Genomic DNA, 19,572 nt, shown 5'->3' with positions numbered 1-19,572 from the left:
TACACCAGGGGTGCCCAATAGGTCGATCGCGATCTACTGGTCGACCGCAAAGGTAGTGTGGGTAGATCGTGTGGCATAAAAAATAGAGGATGGATGACGCGTTCAACCGCACCAGCTGCTGCAAGCTACCGAGTCGCCTAGTTACCCTCCAATTTATTTCTACTAAACTTAAGAAAGGGTATAAAAATGAATGGGGGAGCTGGACCAAGTAAGAAGCCTCTAGCACAGGAGAGGGTCATACGAGCAGCTCATGACAGTTATGGACATACTTTTTGTTACACTTTTGTATTTGTCTGGAGAAGACTTGATTCAAAATAAAAATTATTCACCATGTTAATCTACATCCATCCAAAGTTTTTATTTTTACCTTATTGCACTTTATTTTGCCTGATTTATGGGACATACTTGACTACACTAGATTTTGTTTACAGTTCCAAATAAAATATGATAAAATGGTAATTATATTTGTCTTTTTTAACCCATTGAAATGTAAAGGATTGTGTGAAATTTCTTCATTTCGACTATTATCCGCAGTATGGAACTGAATCAATCGTATCGTATCGCATTGTATTGTGGGAATTTCTGAGGTATTAAAAAAAATCGAACCGTCGGCTTAAGGAATCGATACTGTATCGTATCGCGAGGAAAGCTGTGATTTACACCCCTAATGGGCATAATCCAGGGTGAGAAAGCCAAGATTCATCAGGCTCCAGTTGTCAAAGAGTGGTTCAGTAGCATGAGGAATCATTTTCACACATGAATTGGTGACCACAGAGTGTTGACCTTAACCCCATTGAAAGTCTTTGAGATATGCTGAAGAAGACTTCATGGAGTGATTCAACTCACTTTGTCAATACAACATCTCAATGAAAAATGGATGTACATATGTATGAAACTAAATGCAGATGTTGCATAAACTTCTGGAAACAATGACATGAAAAATGTCTGCCATAATCAAAGCTAAAGGCAGTCCAAAGCAAATATCAAATGGCGACTTCTTTTTTTGGCAGGGCAGTGAAAAATCTAAAAGCAAAACTATTATGCCTATTGCGCCCTCTTGTGTTAACATTAATAAATGACTGTGTGCCACGGAACACTGTTAAACATCTTCACTGTGTATCATCATATTTTTCAATTGCAAAATATCTTGCCACGGTGCATTGTCCCCCCCGCTGACATCCCGCATTATGATTATTGATGTTCCATCGTTTTAAATTCCCACTTGTTTCTCTTTCGGCTCCAAAAAATAGCTGGAATTGCCCACATAGGGGCCCCTACCCATGTCAGCCTGGGGCCCCCAAAGAAGATAAAAAAAATAATATGCGGGCCTCCAAATTAATTCCCATCCCTTGACTAGGCCCGCAAAGCCAAACACCAAATTATAACAAGGAAAAAAAGAAAAATACATTGAATACTTTGAGACACAGGAAAAACGGTGGCTGGCCGAGTGGACGAAGCCTCCGCCTGTAATCAGAAAGACAGTGTAAAACTATGCTAATTCAGATAATAAAATAAACTCAAGTAAAATCAGTACCAATGAACAAGTCGGTGTATGCACTCTCCAAAACAAAGCGCCGCTTCGGCTGGCTCGCAACTGCGTATACCGCTTCCAATATCAGAACGCACTACAAACAAAACACTCCAAATTAGTTCCAATGAACCACTATACTGTACAACCGGAGGCAGCATAAGAGGAAACTCACATGATTCCGTCTGCACTATGCATACCCACAACTTCTTGAATCACTTCCTGCCAGGCGCTATCCCTTTCTCGACCGAGTCTTCCAACACTTTTAAAGGAAGAAATCACCTCTGCCACCTGGACTAATCAACACTAAGAGGCGGTGCACAATTAAATGGCTCTTCCTATCCCTCCCCACCATACATGCTACACTGGAACTCCGCTGCATGTCGCCTCAGCACTGCTGAAGGTCTCGTCTCATCCACTGACACTCTAACATGCAATTCCATGGCAGCATTACCAGCTGAAAACTGGCTCCGGGCCTTTCTGCCACATTGTGGTTCTCTGAAGCGTCATGGAGTGGACGTGCTCAGATAGTTATTGGAGTTCTCAAGTTCTCGCTCCATATTACAGTTCACCAATAGATGTGTAAAATTTACTCCCCCTTCTAAGACCCGCCCACCCCTTAAATATCCAGAAGTAAAACAAAGAAGAAAAAAAATATTTAATTCTATTTTTTGGATATTTGCAGTGTATATTTTCATTCTGATACTTAATAATTTGCATCCAGTTTTCAAAATTTTGATTAATTCTTCTGGCATAAAATTTACTCCAAACCTGTCACGTTCAAAAAAGTACGTAGGCATGACCAGCTCCTCTTTAACGCCATTAGCTTGGACCAAAACATCTGAACCCTTCACAATAAGCACCTCAGCTCTCATTGTTTCATCAGACTGCTGGAAGGCTCCGGTCAAAGGAATTTTGTCACTTTTTACATAAACTGTTCAATCATCTTCTCGGTTAGCATGTTTAATCACTGATATCAGTTAAATCACTCGAATGTCACTCTCCCCTCTTCCAAATGCTACCAGCAAAACATCCACAATGTCAGCCATCAAACTCCACCATTCTCGGGAGTGAACAGCAGCAAAAGTCTGTCCTAGTCGCCAGTGAGTGTTTGCATCCAGCTCACTGCATGTCCATATTTCATCTAAACCAGTGTTTCTCAGCCCAGTCCTGGGGACCCCAGACAGGCCACATATTTGCTCCCACCCAGCTCCCAACACAGAGGGATGAGAAACATCCTTTGTGTGAAACATGGTTTAATATTGTAGGGAGGACAAGTGATTTTATCAGTTTGACATGCTTAATGTCGGCTATGCTGACCATCAATTATTTAGAGGAGGGACATTTGGTAAAACAATATAGGCTGATAGACTCTAGGCAGGATTTTATATATAAGCCACTAATTTTCACTAAATTTGGTTTCTAATAATTTTTATTTTATTTCAGTTAATCATGGCTTTTGTTGTTTTAATTTCAGTTAAGTTTTGTGTCTCACGTTTTTGGTTTTAATAGTGATTAACGAAATGCTTTTGTTATCGTTTGAGTTTCATTGTGAATCACATAAATATCACATTTATTCTGATCTGGATCAGCAACAGTTTAAATATCACCTTTGTTAAAGAAAGCAATTGCTTGTTCTTGTTTTCTTTGTCTGATGACTTAACAGGATATAGTAATTAATTATTTACAGGCACCGTTAATGTGAGGCTGGTGCAGGATTTGTATGAGGACAGTGTGACAGCAGAGAGGTGTGCAGTAGGAATGATGGACTGGTTCAAGGTGGAGGTGGGATTGCACCAAGGATCGGCTCTTAGCCCTGTCTTGTCTGTAATGGTGATGGACAGGCTGAGGAATGCGATCAGACAGGAGACCCCATGGACTATGATGTTCACAGATGACATTGTGATCTGTAGTGAAAGGAGGGAGCAGACTGAGACGAGCCTGGAGAGGTGGAGGGATGCACTGGAGGGAAGGGGAATGAAAGTCAGTAAGAGCAAGATGGAGCACATGTTTGTAAATGAGAGGGAAGGTGATGGAATGGTGTGGTGGCCAGGAGTAGGAGCAGTTAAGGTGGATGAGATTAGATATTTGGGGTCAACTGTCCAAAGTAATGAAGAACGCAATAAAAAAGTGAAGAAGAGGGTACAGGCAGGGTGGAGTGGGTGGGGAAGAGTGACAGGAGTGATGTGTGACAGAAGGGTGTCTGCAGGGGGGTGTCTTGTGTTTGTTTACATGTATATTTACCTTTGATCTGTAGGAAAAGGTCCCTCTCTGAAGGCGTTTGGGGGGTCCATTGACCTGTCACTCTTCATGGAAACACAGCTGGGTACAGGTGAGCCTGCTCTCTCCATCAGGACACTGTGGACAGCGAGAGGAAAATACTCATTATATAAATATAATGCATACAATGTGGACACATTAAATCTTTAGTTGTTTAACCTCCTGTTCTACCTTCATGTACTTTTATTTGTCATAAAACTCATAATGCAAGCAGGCCTGCTTACAGTTAACTTTAATATGAAATAGTCTCACCTAAAAATAGGATTCCAATATGAAAAGTTGAGTATTACTGTTACAATCTCAGTTGCTAGACTTGCCTGTTGTTGCTTTTTTTTTCCTGTTTATTGATTTATTTGTTTAATGCTCTACTTCATTATTTGTGAGCATATTTAATAGGATGGATGATCTGTTTGTTGCCTCTATTACAAAAGAACTGGCTGACTGTGGCAGAAAAATGAGGAGAAAGAAGATGCTGAGGTCTGTTTATTAATCTACACGCATTAACATGTTCCACACTGAGCCAGTCATAGCTAGGAACCCTTTCTGCTTTTATATTATGGCCTGACTAAAGACCCAAAGAGACATGCAGCTAGTGGGCTGTAACAATCATTTACCATAAATCACAATGTTCTCCACAACACGACCCTGACAGTGTTCCTGTCTTATTCGGGTATTACTCCTATAATCACTGTTATTTATAATTGATTAGAATTAAATAAATACTCAATACCACATTTTTTAGAATATGTATTTTTGGAAAATACTGTCACTTCAGTTAGGAAATGCAAACCTAGATGCTTTCAGAACAACAACAATATATTCTGTAAGTGCGGACATGGGATTCCCGACAATAAATTTCATAGAGTTTTCAATGAGCGACTACTAGACTCCAACTGGAAAGCGTTTTGTAGAAATACAAAATTTATTTTAGAATATTTAGAAAATCATCTTGCGGCCAATGGATGCCTTTGAAAATTGATGCAGCAGCTCTAGGTGGCAGCAGAGGACGATGTCCAGGGAATACAATTAAATGCAGATATTTAAAGGAAACTACATTTAATGAATGATAATCATAAAATCATCTACTCTACAGACACAAATCACTGAACTCTCAAGGTAATTAATTAAGTTACAACTGATTACTCTCTCTGTCAAAAATGCTGGGAAGATTTTTTATGCCAGTTTGTAAAGCAGTTCAATCAGACACAGCTTCTGTCTTACCTCTCAGTTCTCTTTGTTTTACATTCCACAGGGGGGATCATTTCAGAAGCAGCTCCCTCCATTTTTGTACTGATCCAGACCAGATGACTCCTGCTGGGGCTTCTGTGAAAATGAAATTGCTGCACTTTAATTGCACCAAACCGTGAGCCCGTGGGATTTTGTGACATACAGTAGGTCATTATCTTATACAAGAATAATTATGAGAACTCCGTGATGAGTTGGTGCCCCATCCTGGGTTATTCCCTGCCTTGTTCCTGTAGCTTCCAGAGGGAAAATTGTTAGTGCGTGTCTCACTGGTGCACCTGTGACCAGGACAGTGAGTCTTTGTGGTGAACTGAGAGCCACGGTATCCAGAGTAATGTCGGCATTCCACCATGAAGGATGGACCACATCCAACAGAAGTAACTGTGGACGCAAGAGGAAGCTGTCTGATAGGGACGTCCAGGCACTAACCCGGATTGTATCCAAAACACATGAAACAACAGCTGCCCAACTCACTACAGAATTAAATCAGCGTCTTGGCTCTCATGTTTCCACCAAAACTGTTTGTGGAGAGCTTCACAGGGTCAATATTCATGGTCAGGCTGCTATAGCCAAACCTTTGGTCACTCATGCCAATGCCAAACATCAGTTTCAATGGTGCCAGCAACACAAATCTTGGGCTATAGATAATATGAAACGTGTATTGTTCTCTGATGAGTCCCCCTTCACTGTCTTTCCTACAGTTACAGTGTGGAAAAGCCCCAAAGAGACTCACCACCCGGACTGTTACGTACCCAGAGTGCAGCACGGGGGTGGATCAGTGAGGGTCTGGACTGCAATATCATGGCATTCCCTAAGCCCAGGACTTGTTCTAGATGTGTGTGTCCCTGCCAAGGACAACTAAACCATTCTGGAGGACCATGTTCACCCCACGGGTCAAACATTGTACTCTGAAATTGGTGCCATGTATCAGGATGATAATGTACAAATACACACAGAAATACTGACAGAGTAGTTTGATGAACATGAAAATGAAGCTAAACATCTCCCATGACCTGTACAGTTACCAGATCTGAATATCATTGATCCACTTTGGGGTATTTTGGAGGAACGAGTCAGGAAACGTTTTCCTCCACTAGCATCACGTAGTAACCTGGCCACTGTTCTGCAAGACAAATGGCTCAAAATCCCTCTGGCCACTGTGCAGGACTGTCACTGTATCTGTCATTCCCAAGATGAACTGATGCTGTACTGGCTGCAGAATGAGGTCCTACACCATACTAATATATTACTGTGCTCTTAGATTTTGTTATTCAGACACATGGACAGACACATTGCCTTTGAATTGCAACTGTTCCTGTGTTTGTGTTTGCAGTTTTAATAACAAATAATTTAAAAAAAGAATTCTGTTTTCACTGCTGTACCAAAATTGCACCAAACTGTGAACCAAAAACCGATGTTTGCACTGAAATGTAATTCCATTGCCATATTTTTGCTCTACTACTTTTCCCCCCACACTTCGGTTCATGGGTCGAATACGGCTTGGCCCACTGGGTCTGGGCACAGGGGCCCCAAGGCCTTAGGGGGGCCCCGAGCGAAGTCCCCCACCTTGTGAAGACAGTCCATGGCCATTTTTATATGTAGATGTCCGGCAAAGAGACAGTTTTCCATTGTAAAGTATGTGAGTTGTATCCGACCTATAGCCCTGCTGACATGGCCCTGCTTACTAACACAGCCAAGAGACTGACCAAACCTATCTGTGTGTGTCACCACTATCTGATTGGTGGAAATGCACAGAGACAAGAAAGAACCAGTTATCTACAGTGACATGCATGGATTATCTGAAGGAATAAAGGGTATATTCTATATATATTTCATTATTAGTAGTAGCGCACATCGCTATGTATATATGCATTCCCGAAAACTTGGAACTTAAAATTTCCAACCTCTTACTTGTAAAAGTAATATAGCACAACTGAATGGAATGGATTCATAATGCAAATTTACTCAAGCTAATGCTAATTCTGCTAGCATTTGATGCTAATGTAACACATTGATTCTCACAGGGCACATTCACACCGCAGGAAAAAATTTTTTTAAGGAACCAGGAGAACCTTTTGTTGTGTTCCCTCCACAGAAACCCCACCAGATTGTAATTCCTTGGAGTCGGTTCTGGAACCTCTTTTAAGTCTCATTCTGGAGTTCCGTGACCCTGAATAGGACAAGCAGTTACAGAAGACGGATGGATGGATGGATGGATGGATGGATATTCTGGAGTAGGTACTTTTCATTCAAACACTGCAATGGGGCTCATAGCAATAACTTGCTGATTGTTTGACCACAAGCACTGGAACTGACTTGGAAGTTATGTGGAAGTGCTGGGAAAAGAGATACAAGCACTGGAGCAAAATCTGAGCAGATGGAATTATTTTTGTACCTCAATTACATTTAATGCATCAATGAAAACCTTTTTGCTTGTGCCTCCATATTTCTGCATTGGAAAAGTAGACCAATAATGAATATACATTTGTCAAATATCTCCGGTGCCATGTTTTATTCTGTGGAAAACGAAAGATCAACCTGCTGGCCAGATTCAGTAAAATAACATGGCCATATAAATAAAAGACTGTGTCCCATTTAGACTGTGATCAATCCCCCAAAAACTAACAAATAACAAGGTGTTCATTTCTCCATTGTTTTAGGGTGGTGGTGTAGTTTTGTATGAAATTATGAAGTTTAGCCTACAACCTTTTTTGTGTCTCCCATGCTTATTTAGCATGAAGGTCCCAGTTCCTGTTATACGGTGTGAAAGTGACACATGAAAGTGGTCACGAGCTAGAAAAGTCCCTGGTAGAGACAGCCCAGGAACTTGTAGCCAGGAACTATGTTGCAGAAAGGTTTGTCCCCAGAGGCCCGTGATTTCTTCATTCACCAATGTACTGCTTAAATTACCAATACTGCTGGCCGATATTTAAGCTTTATCAGTATTCAAAGTTAGCAGCACCAGAGCTAAAGAAACAACTTTACTAAAATAATGGAGATGATTGCATTGGATGATCAGTAATTTTCCATAGTGGAGGACGAAGGACTCTGTCAGCCCATTCACCAATTAGAAGAGGCACCAACCCATGACATGTTTATAATTCAGTAGTAAATCTGGCCTGTAGGTCGACCTTTCATGTTCCACACAATAATAAGTGATGTAACATCATTCCAATAATCTGCACCGACAAGCTCAGCAAGTTTCTCAGACAGCTGACGCCCTGGGCTTCCTGTAATGAACATTCACCATGACATCAAAACTGACAGCAAGGAAGTGCTACAAGAGTTTCATACAACTGAGAGTCGGAGATTCAACTACAAGTAGGTACATGCAGGATGGGGGGGGGATGGGGGGGTGTCCTGCCATTTAGCCTGAATGACTGAACTGAAAGTGCCTCCCTTTTGAGGTCGTAACTGCTCCTTTCCAATCACCAAATTAAAAATCACCCACCCATCAAATTTTGTTGATTGCATTGAAGAAGTAAAGTTAACATTTGATACTTTAACATCAAAGCCATTATTTCATTTCAGATACATTGTGAGTGTATTTTTCATGCTGCTTCTATTAATTTATATACAGGTATAAAAATAAAGGTATGAGACCTGCCATTTCTACTGTATTTTCTGTCTAGATCTTTTATACATATAAGCCCACACATTATCAAATTCTGCCTTACAATAAATTTTATTTTTAAATTAGACAAAGACCTCTGCTGAACAAATCTATGTTGTTTTAACTGTCTTGCTGGGAGAAAAAACACAAAATAATATCTTGGGCTTTGGGGTTGAGGTTCGCTGTTTTTATAGGCCTGCCTGAATTTTACCTTTTTTGTCCAAAATACACAGGGTTCTGCGTGAGCTACAAGTTATAATTCATTTATTTTATTATCCTACATAGCTGATAGGTATACATTTTTTAGTCAAAATACCGGCTTGAACGCCCGTACCTGCCAAGAAATTTGTTTGAGAAATTTGCCGATCAGACACCAGTGTTGTCAAGTCTCACAAGACAAACAAGCAACCTCACCCCTGAAAATCAAGCCCAAAATAAGCCCACTGTCAAAGTAAGTTGGAGAAATCAAGCCCCAAAACCAACCCAATACACACGACCACATGGAACACAGTCAGTCTTGTGTCAGTGCTTTTCAAACCAGTCATGGGGACAGACCGCGTTTCTGCTCCCTCTCAGCTCCCAGTCACACCTGTACCAGGTAATAATCTAGCTTCCCCATAGTACCTGCAACATTAAATCACCGGCGCCGCCACTGTATATAAGTGTGTTATACATGCTTATTTTATTATTATATATTATTAAATATAATCTTACCTTGAAATATGAAATGTCTTTATATTATTCCAGAATCTTATCCGTGTTTCTTGACAAAATGCAGACTACAACTTTAAAATACTTTCACTTTTATTTACGCGCAGCAGGAAATAATCACCTTCATACCAAACGCGGGAGCGGTCTAAGCAGAAATGGACACGGACTCAGTGGCCCGGCGTAGGATTTTTGTGGATATTATCCATGTCACTTAGTAACAAGTAACAATAAGAGAAAGGGGACAAGCTCCCGCCGGCATATAATTCTGTCATAACGCACATTATGCTTTATATTTGTACATATAAAGCAGTATAAAGCAGCATGTACTGCAGTAACACTTAAGTCATTAACAAACTTAAATCATTAACACACGATCTTAATCACGATTCATTATTCACATTTGTCGCCATCATACGGCTGCTTTACACAGATCCCTCTTTCTATTTCCATTCATAAATTCTCTATTGAGAATCAGTGCAGAATGATTTTAATACATTAAACGCTAAAACTATAGGGGGAAGCTTAAAGTGGTTTAATATCCTAAAGCAACATCTACGGAAAACTAAATATCTCTCAGGCTTAGCTGGTCGTACGTACATTCTGCCAAATGCATGGGACAGTAATCCAGGGCTCCCTCACCCTCTCCTGTTCGCTGTCCTCTTTCCCAGTTTAGTCTGATCTTGCTGTTCCTCACATTAAACAAATGCTATTGAATTGAATTGCCCTGTGTAGGATGGGGGAGGTAGACTTGCCCTCCTTAGCTACAGTAGGAAGTGAAGCTGCTGCTCTGCCTTCTTGGCAGAGGAGGAGGTGCTGAGGGACCAGGTTAGGTCAGCTGGCAGGTGCAGCCCAAGGAATCTGGTTCTCCTGAGCGACTCCACTGCAGAGCCCACAATGTCCAGCATTGGGTGGACAGCATGGGCCAAAGCAGCAACAAGAATTGGCAGGTCCTGCCAATGTAGTTTCAGGAATATTCAGGCCCGTTGTTCCTCGATGAGGGACTGGGCCAGTCCTCGATCTTGTCCGGATCTAGTCCCATCTGGCTCCACGCTATGCTACATCGTACCCACTTCTCTTGCAGGGTTCCTTTGTCCGTAACAAGCAGAGAACTCAGCTGCCCCACATTGGGCACCAAATTGTCGTAGAAAAATTATAAATCAACCTCTCTAATAACTCTAGTCAAGTTAGTCACTTAGAATAAATTGCTGGACCTCTCAGTTGGTGAGCAAAGTTATATATTTTATTCAAGCAATCCAGCAAAGTGCTCCAGTCACACTCAGTACCACGAGCACAAAGAGCAACCAGTTGATAAACCATAACACCCAATTCCCTATAAGGACTTCTAAACCCTAATTGGTCACAAAACACCAACAGACCAAGCTCAAACATATAACACATTTCTCTTGCTCTGTTGGTTCACCTTGGTAGCAGGTACATCCACCCATTTTGGTCAATTTCCCAAAACAGGTCTCGACTGCTAGACTTCTACTTGCGATATGAATATAGACGATTTACTGTAAGTACTTGGTTAATGCATGACTAATGTGATAACTAATTATGTGTTTGAACTACCGCATAACATATTGCATATGATTGCGACTACTTTATAACTACAACGCTCTATGCACCAGTTGGGGCAGCTTCGAATCCCTTCCTGCTGGTGGTCCCCCCCCCTTCCCCCCTTCTCCGCTGCCGGTCTCTCCAAGGTCTTCAGGGCCTGCGAAACTGACCACATGCAGGCTACTGTGAGACAAGGACACACAGTGTCACGCCCAGCTCCGGACGATCCTCCTGTGTGCCACGCCCCCTCATTACCTCGTGTTAATTCCTGATTGTTCTCACCTGTTTCTTGTTGATGCCAGCTTGTCTTGTGTATTTAGTCAGCTTCTGAGTTAAGTCCCCCAGATTTGTCATTAACGTTTGTAGTGTTGAGTCCTGTAGATCCCGTTCATGCAAATAAACCCCGTTTTACCCGACTTCCTGGCTTTGCTTGCCTGCTTCCCCGCAGGCCTGCAGCCCACTACGTGACACACAGTACTCAAAACAATCTATTCTTGCCTGAGGCTTAAGACATAACAGACCACTTATGCCTCTCCTCCCGGGCCCCCGATGCCCAATTTTTTTTCCACAGAACTGATGCAGAGTTGGAGAGCTTTTCAGGAATTCAGTGACAAGGCAGAAAATCTCATGATTCTGACCTTAAATGTTTATTTAGTACAGGCCCAAAAGACTATCATAAACAGTGAGGGGAAATTTTACATAAGCAAGTGTTAATAGCGCAGGTCAACATGTCTGAAAATTTTCAGGATACTTTGTTTGCCTTTGCTAACAAGGTGGCTGCCTGTGTAAATCTGGAAGAAGAGTCAGCAGAATATACTGCAGCATTAATCGATGATATAGTAAATCATACTGAACCAGTCACAGAAGAGGAAAGCATCAGTTCCATAGGATCCACCCTTAAAGGTGATTCGCTAAACGGCGTTTATAAATACAAAACCTCTGGTCTTGGTCTTGGTGTTCAGATGCTTTCCAAGAAAGATACTTCTGTGGTTTCAGAACTGAAAAACCACAGCAACACACACAAAAGACACAATAAGACAGTGGATCAGAAGGTAAGGCACAAAGAGGAATCACTTGATACCAAATAACTGGCTGCCTGTCTACAGGAGAAGACTGTTTGTACTGAAGCACAGGACAGCTATGCAGAAGAAGACATTCACATTGAAGAACAGACATGCTGTTTCAACAAGGAAACAAAACGTCCAGAGGAAAAATATAACTGCAGCAAAGAGGAAGCTCTTTGCAGAGAAGAACATGATCGCTGTTTGGAAAGCAAGTCCACTTCTGTAGAAGAGCGAGATGGATTTGCTGAAGGAGAAACTAACTGCTTGGGGCAAGAAGATGAACGGAATGATATTTCTGCAGAAAATGAAATTGTTTCTGCAGAATGGCAGGATGGTTGGGGAGCAAAGCAAGTTAACTGGCTGGAGGATATGGAGCGTGATGGGGAGAAGGACAGCTCTTTTAGACAGAAGAGTGTGGAAAAGCAGGCAAGTTTTGAAGGAGAGAAGATTAGCTGTGGACAGCAAATCGGAGCTGGAGAAGTGCAGACAGACTGTGAAGATAAGCAGGCTGGCCCTGGGGCAGAGAGGGACAGTGATATAGAAATAAAGGACAGCTGTGACAAAGAGCTTTGTGATGCAGAGCAATTCACAAGTTTGATCAGCTGCAAAGAAGAGGAGGCTTCCTGTATAGAAGGAACCTTGGTATCAACTGAAGATGCTACATGCGACAATGAGCAGATGATAAGTGAGGAATATAAAGCTTACAGAGAACTGAGGAGAAAAACAGTCAAACACTGTAAGATACTGTGAGACATCGGCTAGTTCTGAGCAAGAGCTTGATAACTTTGCAGAGCAGACTAACCATGTTTGTTATAAAAAACTTTCACATGTCGGTAATGCATTAGACCAGATTACCCTGGTAAAAAATCTGGATAGTAATGTAAGAGAGGCAACACACCATGGCAAGTTTTGGAGGAGCCATGAAAAAAGTCAGGTTAGCTGTAGAGAAAAGCAGAGTATGTATGTGAATAGACCGATAAACGAACAGAGTTCTACTGAACACAGTAATAGCGTTCATCGCTCTGCTATCTAATGTTTCTAACATTTCCACTGATCAAGCTAAGATTGAGGAGTTCGTGAGAGAAACCACTGAGGTTTGCCAGAAACGTGTCGATAAGAGTGTGAATGAGATCCATTGTGTCATGAAGAATAGTGAAGAGCAGAAACCCAACCAGAGGCACGGGAGCTTCAGGGTGTCTCAGTCTGTGAAGACACTCCAGTTCTTATCAGACACAACAAGCTCACTATCATCCTCTTTAGCTTTTAGCTATGACTCCAAAGGTACCTTAAAGAAGGATCATGAAGGAGCCAGAGTCAAGTCAATTAAAGAAATGTTTTTAGCTAAAAGCAACACTAAGATCCACTATGATCACAAACAGCTTCCAAGTCCTAACACATCAGATTCATCCGACTATGTGCCAGAGACATCAGACAGCGGGGGAAGCCACACACAGATATCCACTAGTGTGTCCACGGAAAGTGGCGAGGATGACTGTGGTAGGAGGTCTATCGCGAAAGGCTACGTGAGAAGGACAATCGAGAGACTCTACGGGAAGAGCGAAGCTTGTGTTGAAGAAGCTGCTGTTGGGATGAAAGGCAAACGTGAAGAGAGCTCGGGAAATAACAGCGTGGGCAGTGAAATGTCCGCATCCCATGAAACAAAGACTAAAATAACGACTGACCTGTCCTACTTCAATGCAACCAACATCTCTGATGTTTCTAACGATAACCCACAATGCATTGCCATAAATGGGCAGGTGGAAAGGAGTGCTGATGTCCTCAATGAACGGGGCCTTCCGGGTAATCAGCTCAGCAGAAAACCCCCCAGAGAGATGCTGAGGACACAGAGAGGTAAGGAAGCGAGACCCAATGAAAGCAGGCTGGAGAATGGGGATGACGAGGTACCGTATTCCCATTTCGGAAACCAACAATCAACCTTGGCTAACATATTGTCCTCAGACATTGTGGAGCTTGTTGAGCCAGAGATTCCAAAGTGTACCTATTTCAACCTACAGCACGGCAGCGACTCGGACCCCTTTCAGGACGACCTCAGCAGCAAGAGCCAAAATGGGGCAAAAACTGATGATACAGCACTAAAGAGGCAGGATCCCAAGCCGGCTGATGGGGAGCCAAAAATGTGGGGGGGCCGAAACGGCTTCCTCCCCCAGCCCCCGGCAGTGTTCAGAATGCCGGACAACAAAGTGCATCCTGCACCCAGGTCAACGGCAGCCCAAGCTGTCGTCTTACAGCCACCCAAGAGTGATTTCAACAGGCCAATTGACGAGCAGGACACTCTGGAGATGCTACACTTCATATGTGGACAGCACTGTCCGATTCTGTAACCTGATTGTGCAACGGTGGCAGCTACTCGTTCAAAAAGAGCCGACAACTAAGACTGAGAGTGAGAGTCACCTGTTTGCTAAATGCTAAATGGAGCGAATCCATATCACTAAGCACTATGAAGTCCTGCAGATATTTGGTGCCTGACCTGTTTTGTCTGTATACTTTGATTGAGCTCTTCTATAAAATACGGTAGGATTTGTTTTTACAACTTCAAATGTGCAGGAATTAATTGGAAATAGAAACCTGCAATTGTTAAATATCTAGAAATATGTGCTTTTTATATGAATTGATTTGCTTTACTTATTTATTTATTCCTTTATTTATTCAGGCTTTGCCAGGTCTAAAAATATTTGCAGAGCATTTTACGTAAGGGTTTATATAAATGTGAGTAATAAAAACAGTTTTTGTTTATCAGTTTTCTTTTTCACTCAGAAACCAGCATTCCCATTGACAAAATGTATATTTTGTTCAGAAAAATCTAAGTATGTTTTTTTGTTGGTGGTTTGAGAATTTTGAAACATACTGTACATTAATATGATGGTAACTTACCTAGTTCTTGTATAGTTTTGTGAGTTTTTAAGTAATTATAATTTATTCATTATATATTGGATCTGGATGCGATTTCTCATATATAAACTTACCTATTTCTTGGAAATTTGAAAACAGACCATTATCAGATATATTCTATTATATGGGCTGGCGTGTAGCTCTTGTGTCCGGAAGGTTGTGGGTTCACATCCCACGGTTGGCAGAATTTAAACCTACTGGCTGACCCTGCTCTCAGACCCCAAGCTTATCTCAGTCTTTTGGACATTAAAGTCTTCTAGATATGTGCAAGGAGATATTCACCACAGCAGAACATCACCACATACAGCAGGCTTGGTTCTGTGCAGAAAGATCACTGTAGCACTGGATTTGATGATACTGTGTTAGATTGACATGCATAGACTTTTGTCAGCTGGAATTCACCAACAATTTTTTTATTTTACTTTACTGTTGGATAAATTGTAATATTAAGCCAAGTCTTTGGTTTTTGTAGATAAATGAATTTTATATGTTGTTTCTGTTTTTGCTGTGTGAAAGGGCACCTTGCAATGGTCATATTCCCCGCAGACCACACAGCAGCCATAGTGCATGTGTTGTGTTGGACCTCAGAGGCACCTTGTCAGGGGTCATGGGAAGGCGCGTTCCACACCGACAGGCTCCAGTATGAAGACCAAGGAGACCCTCTGTGTTTCTGAACCTGGGAAGCACAGGGTTAAAGCAGGGGGCACCATGGGCTGCACACACTCACATACATTGGGGAATGGTGTGTGGCTTGGTGGGTTAGGAGAGTGCGCTTGGTATCAGAAGGGTGATGGTTCAAATCCCATAATCAACAGAATAAATAGATAAAACTGCAGATTGGTGTGGAAGACTTAGCTTCAGTTGCTGCTCCTTCCTTCCAAGAGATGAGGTTAAGTCTGATACAGAAAACTAGAGAAGTTTTGATAACATATCAGCTCCTGAAGACTATTGTGCAAAAAACTGCTAAATTTATCTTACATGTGGTATAAAAGTAAATGTTCAGCTGTAGAACACATTCATCTTCCCAAACACAGTCCCTTCCTGGCTATGTTGTGAGGTGGCACCTGGTCCTCACTGATGGAGACACTGACATGGATCTGGCCCCCGGAGATACAGAACCAGCGGAGCCTCTGAGTGGGAGGACGCTGCAGATGAGGTCCCTGTCGTCGTCACGGAGTATCAGCAGGGTGGAAGTCGATTGATTCTGAGGCCTGAAAATACCCACAGAAACCTGCTATAACCTATAGCTTAAGGTGCCTTGATTACAGTACAACATTACCAGCCTGTTCAACTAATTTATGCATAAAAAAAGTTAAATTAGGTGATTGACTGAGAAATGTGCACTTTTGAGAGTGGGGTCAGGCATTCCCAGGGGGCTTTAGGGCCTTTGCTCAAAGAGCCAACAGTGAAGTCACTCTACTGACTCTGGGATTTGAACCAGCAACCTGCTGTCTGAGGGCATAGAATCCTAACCCTCTAAGCCAGGGCGCCTCCAGCACCACGTTTTTTGTACAGATACCCCATAGCTGGGATGAGGATCCATAGATACAGACTGTAGAGTAAAAATGACATATTATTACTCTATTATTAATTAATGACAGGTCTGCATATGGAAGCGCAGGTGAGCAGATTCCCACCACAAACAGTGACTTTAAGTCAGACAGCAGGCAGAGTGGAATTTAAATGCGAACGTTAAGGTCACTTCAGATTTAGTGCAACATTAATTCCCCAAAAAGGTACAAAATGCTTGGTGAATCACTCTGTGTAATTGTGAACTCCCAGAGGAACTACAAATACGCCCAGATACAGCTTGATAAATGAGCTGAGGAGATATAGTGAGGAGCGTGACGGCCACTAGAGGGAGCTCATCCACCATAATTACTGCTGACCCGGCTCTGTAGGCATGACTCGTTTGGTTCCGCATGTCCTATTCTGTGCCTTCAAACAGCACTGGCATCCATCCCCAGACCTGTTTTGTTTTCCTTTCATCCCAGACACACACAACAGAAGCCTGGTTTGTTTGTCCACCGGTCTGGCCACCTCTGTTATTGTTGTGTTTTCGTTTGCGTCGTCCTGTTCCCACCCGTCCTTGTCCGTCCCCGAATAGGGATAGAAAGCCCCCAGATAACATTGAAAGGTTGAAGGTCATCTTAACTCAGGAATCAAAAATTATTTCTAATCGACTGCATAAAGGATTGAATAAGATAAATAGCAGGTTCAGCAGAATGCCTATTTTAATGGACTTATTGCTAGTTTATTCCTGCCGCGGTGGCATGATTGGGCCTGGGGGGTCCTGGTCCCACCCAGATGGTCCCACCCCAGGCACAGCAATTCAGCGTCTCAGTAAGAGATACAGTAAGATAGACGATTGTGTCTGACAGGTATGTGTGTGTGTGGTTAGATCAATCGGAGGAAAAGTGCAGTTGAAAGTCAAAAGTGTTTTCTTTCTTTGTCCTTGTTCATTTGGTCTTAGTAATGCCAAAGTTCATTTAAAAACTGATAAAAAATATGTATTTGAATTTGTAGTGTGAGTTTGTCGCCAGCTGAATTATGGGACTGACCGACCTGATTTTCTGCCAGCCCTCCCAGGCTATGATTTCTGACTTCGCTGTGGTTTATATTGGCACAAGTTCATGAGATCAGCCTGGGAATCTGGATGCTTTCCTCCTGCGATAAACGGTGACCAGTTTTGCTCCGGCTGCCCATGTGACTGTAGAATGTCTTCCAGGGGACAAACTGTGACAAATGTCCCAGGCCTAGAAATCTGCTATCCATATAAAGATGTCTCTTCCTTGCAATGCTGCGATCTGGCCACATGGTGGAGTTGGTCCCACTCTAATGCTCCCATGTGTGTCTGGCTGCAAAAGCAGTAGTGGAACATTAATTTGCTGCTTCTGGGTGATTTCTTTATTAAGTAACTACTGTTTATGGCACCCTGAGTGAAAAATAATTAATTATGTGGAGAAAGGTAGAGATCCAGTTCAGTGACACTTCTTAATTCTTGTTTGATTCTGTCTCTTTCGGAGGTCATTAAATAGCATGAAACATTATATCTGGACCAGAATGGTCTAGTAGTATTTTAACATTCATTTCTTCATAAATTTTAATGAACACAATCCAAATGATCAAATGACTGGTTTTGGTAATAGAGGGATTTTAGTGTGCCTTTTTAAAACTAAATTAAAAAGACAGAACTGCCTGTTTTGGTTTTTCTTGTGCCCTGCAGGTGAATAACAGTAAAAATTGAAAAATGATTTCACATTAAAATTCAACATTTGTCATCTAGGAGACAGAACATGAATTTCCAGTGAATGAAAAAGATTAAACAAGTGACATGTTCAAGTGACATGAGAACTTTCCTTACTCTCCTCTGCTTAATGCCCATGGGGGGGAGGGGGGATCTTTGTTGGTTTATGCTCTGTCCTGATGGATATTCAGCTTTCCAGTGAAACACGCCAGGTTTAGCATGTTAGCACATTAGTGTGTTAGCACCAGAGTGCCATTTGTAGTCAGATTACAGGGTAGTGTGATGAACTGTCTTTGTCGTTTCCCATAATGAAACCGCTTGCCGATGGCCCCCTCACTTCTCTTACTGCTGGTCCTCATGTCCATTTTTATAAAAGTCAAAAGATAAAATGCACTTCATCTGTCTGAGGGGAAAATTCTAGATCAACAGGGACATAATGATTGGAAATTTACTTGGTTCTACCATGGATTGACCCCAGGGCTACATGTAAAGTGGATATGAAAACTGCTACACTGTAGAACCAGCAGGCGAAAGATTGTGTACTTCATCCAACAGACTTTTAGAAAGGCCAGGCTTAACCTAGCCTGCAGGATTTTATAGCTTGTACTGAGCAAATCGACAGCCCAGAATTTTCTCCTTTATGTTACCAATCCCGCCTCTTTGCTCCCGCTGTCCAATCAGTGCAGAGATGGGCGGGCCACTGTAGTTGACAGGAAAATGACAGGGGGACAGGCATGAACATGCAGGGCCTCTGCTTAAATGGCTTACCCTGCCTAATCCTCTGAATGAACTCTGTCATGTGGAGAATCCACTTATTATGTATGCTGACAATTCATAAGAGTGTTTATCTATGGAACATGAATTTAAAAAAGGTTTGTGCATGACTCAGTAAATCAGATCTATGCGTAGTATTGCTGTCTAGGTGTTGAGCGAAATTGCTGACTAATATTCTGCTTCATTATTGACATGCTAACACAGAAATTTTATCCAAAGCAATGCATGTTTTTGAGAAAGAGAGGTCAGCCAGTCCCTGGAACAATTATGAGTTAAGGGTCTTGCTTGTGGGTCCAATACAGAAATCACACTGCTGAGCCAAGGATTTCAACTGATGACCTTCTGGCAAAAGATACAGCATCCTAACCTACTGATTGTACACTAGCCACAACATGAGGGCCCAACAGTGACGGTATCCCTCTGCTGACCATGGAATCAGAAATTAACCTTCCAATCACAGAACCTCTAACAGCTCCACTGCGATTTGAACTCAAGTCACAAGACTCATAGCCCAGGGTGCTGCCCATTACACAGATAATAAAATATCTGTGATGTAGTTTCAGTTTGTCTCTCATGCAGGATGTTCAGATGTCCTTCCTGTGTTTGTGTGTACTGGGTACTGTGGTTTCTTCACACATGG

The 19,572-nt window shown here is 42.1% G+C and overlaps 1 protein-coding gene across 3 annotated transcripts in view; it reads right to left on the bottom strand.

Moving 5' to 3' along the window:
• The window catches only part of LOC140588901 (NLR family CARD domain-containing protein 3-like), a 97,501-nt gene that overhangs the window by 53,361 nt on the left and 24,568 nt on the right, over window positions 1–19,572 (bottom strand). For all 3 annotated transcript variants that reach the window (XM_072711534.1, XM_072711535.1, XM_072711540.1), the window contains exon 4: window positions 5,030–5,131. In XM_072711534.1, coding sequence (XP_072567635.1) covers window positions 5,030–5,131 — 102 coding nt within the window. The remainder of the gene's footprint in view (window positions 1–5,029; window positions 5,132–19,572) is intronic.

This window comes from Paramormyrops kingsleyae, chromosome 4 (genome assembly GCF_048594095.1).
Source record: "Paramormyrops kingsleyae isolate MSU_618 chromosome 4, PKINGS_0.4, whole genome shotgun sequence".
Taxonomy (NCBI): domain Eukaryota; kingdom Metazoa; phylum Chordata; class Actinopteri; order Osteoglossiformes; family Mormyridae; genus Paramormyrops; species Paramormyrops kingsleyae.
The sequence above is the reverse complement of the archived record's forward strand: the minus strand, read 5'-3'. Positions and strand labels throughout refer to the sequence as shown.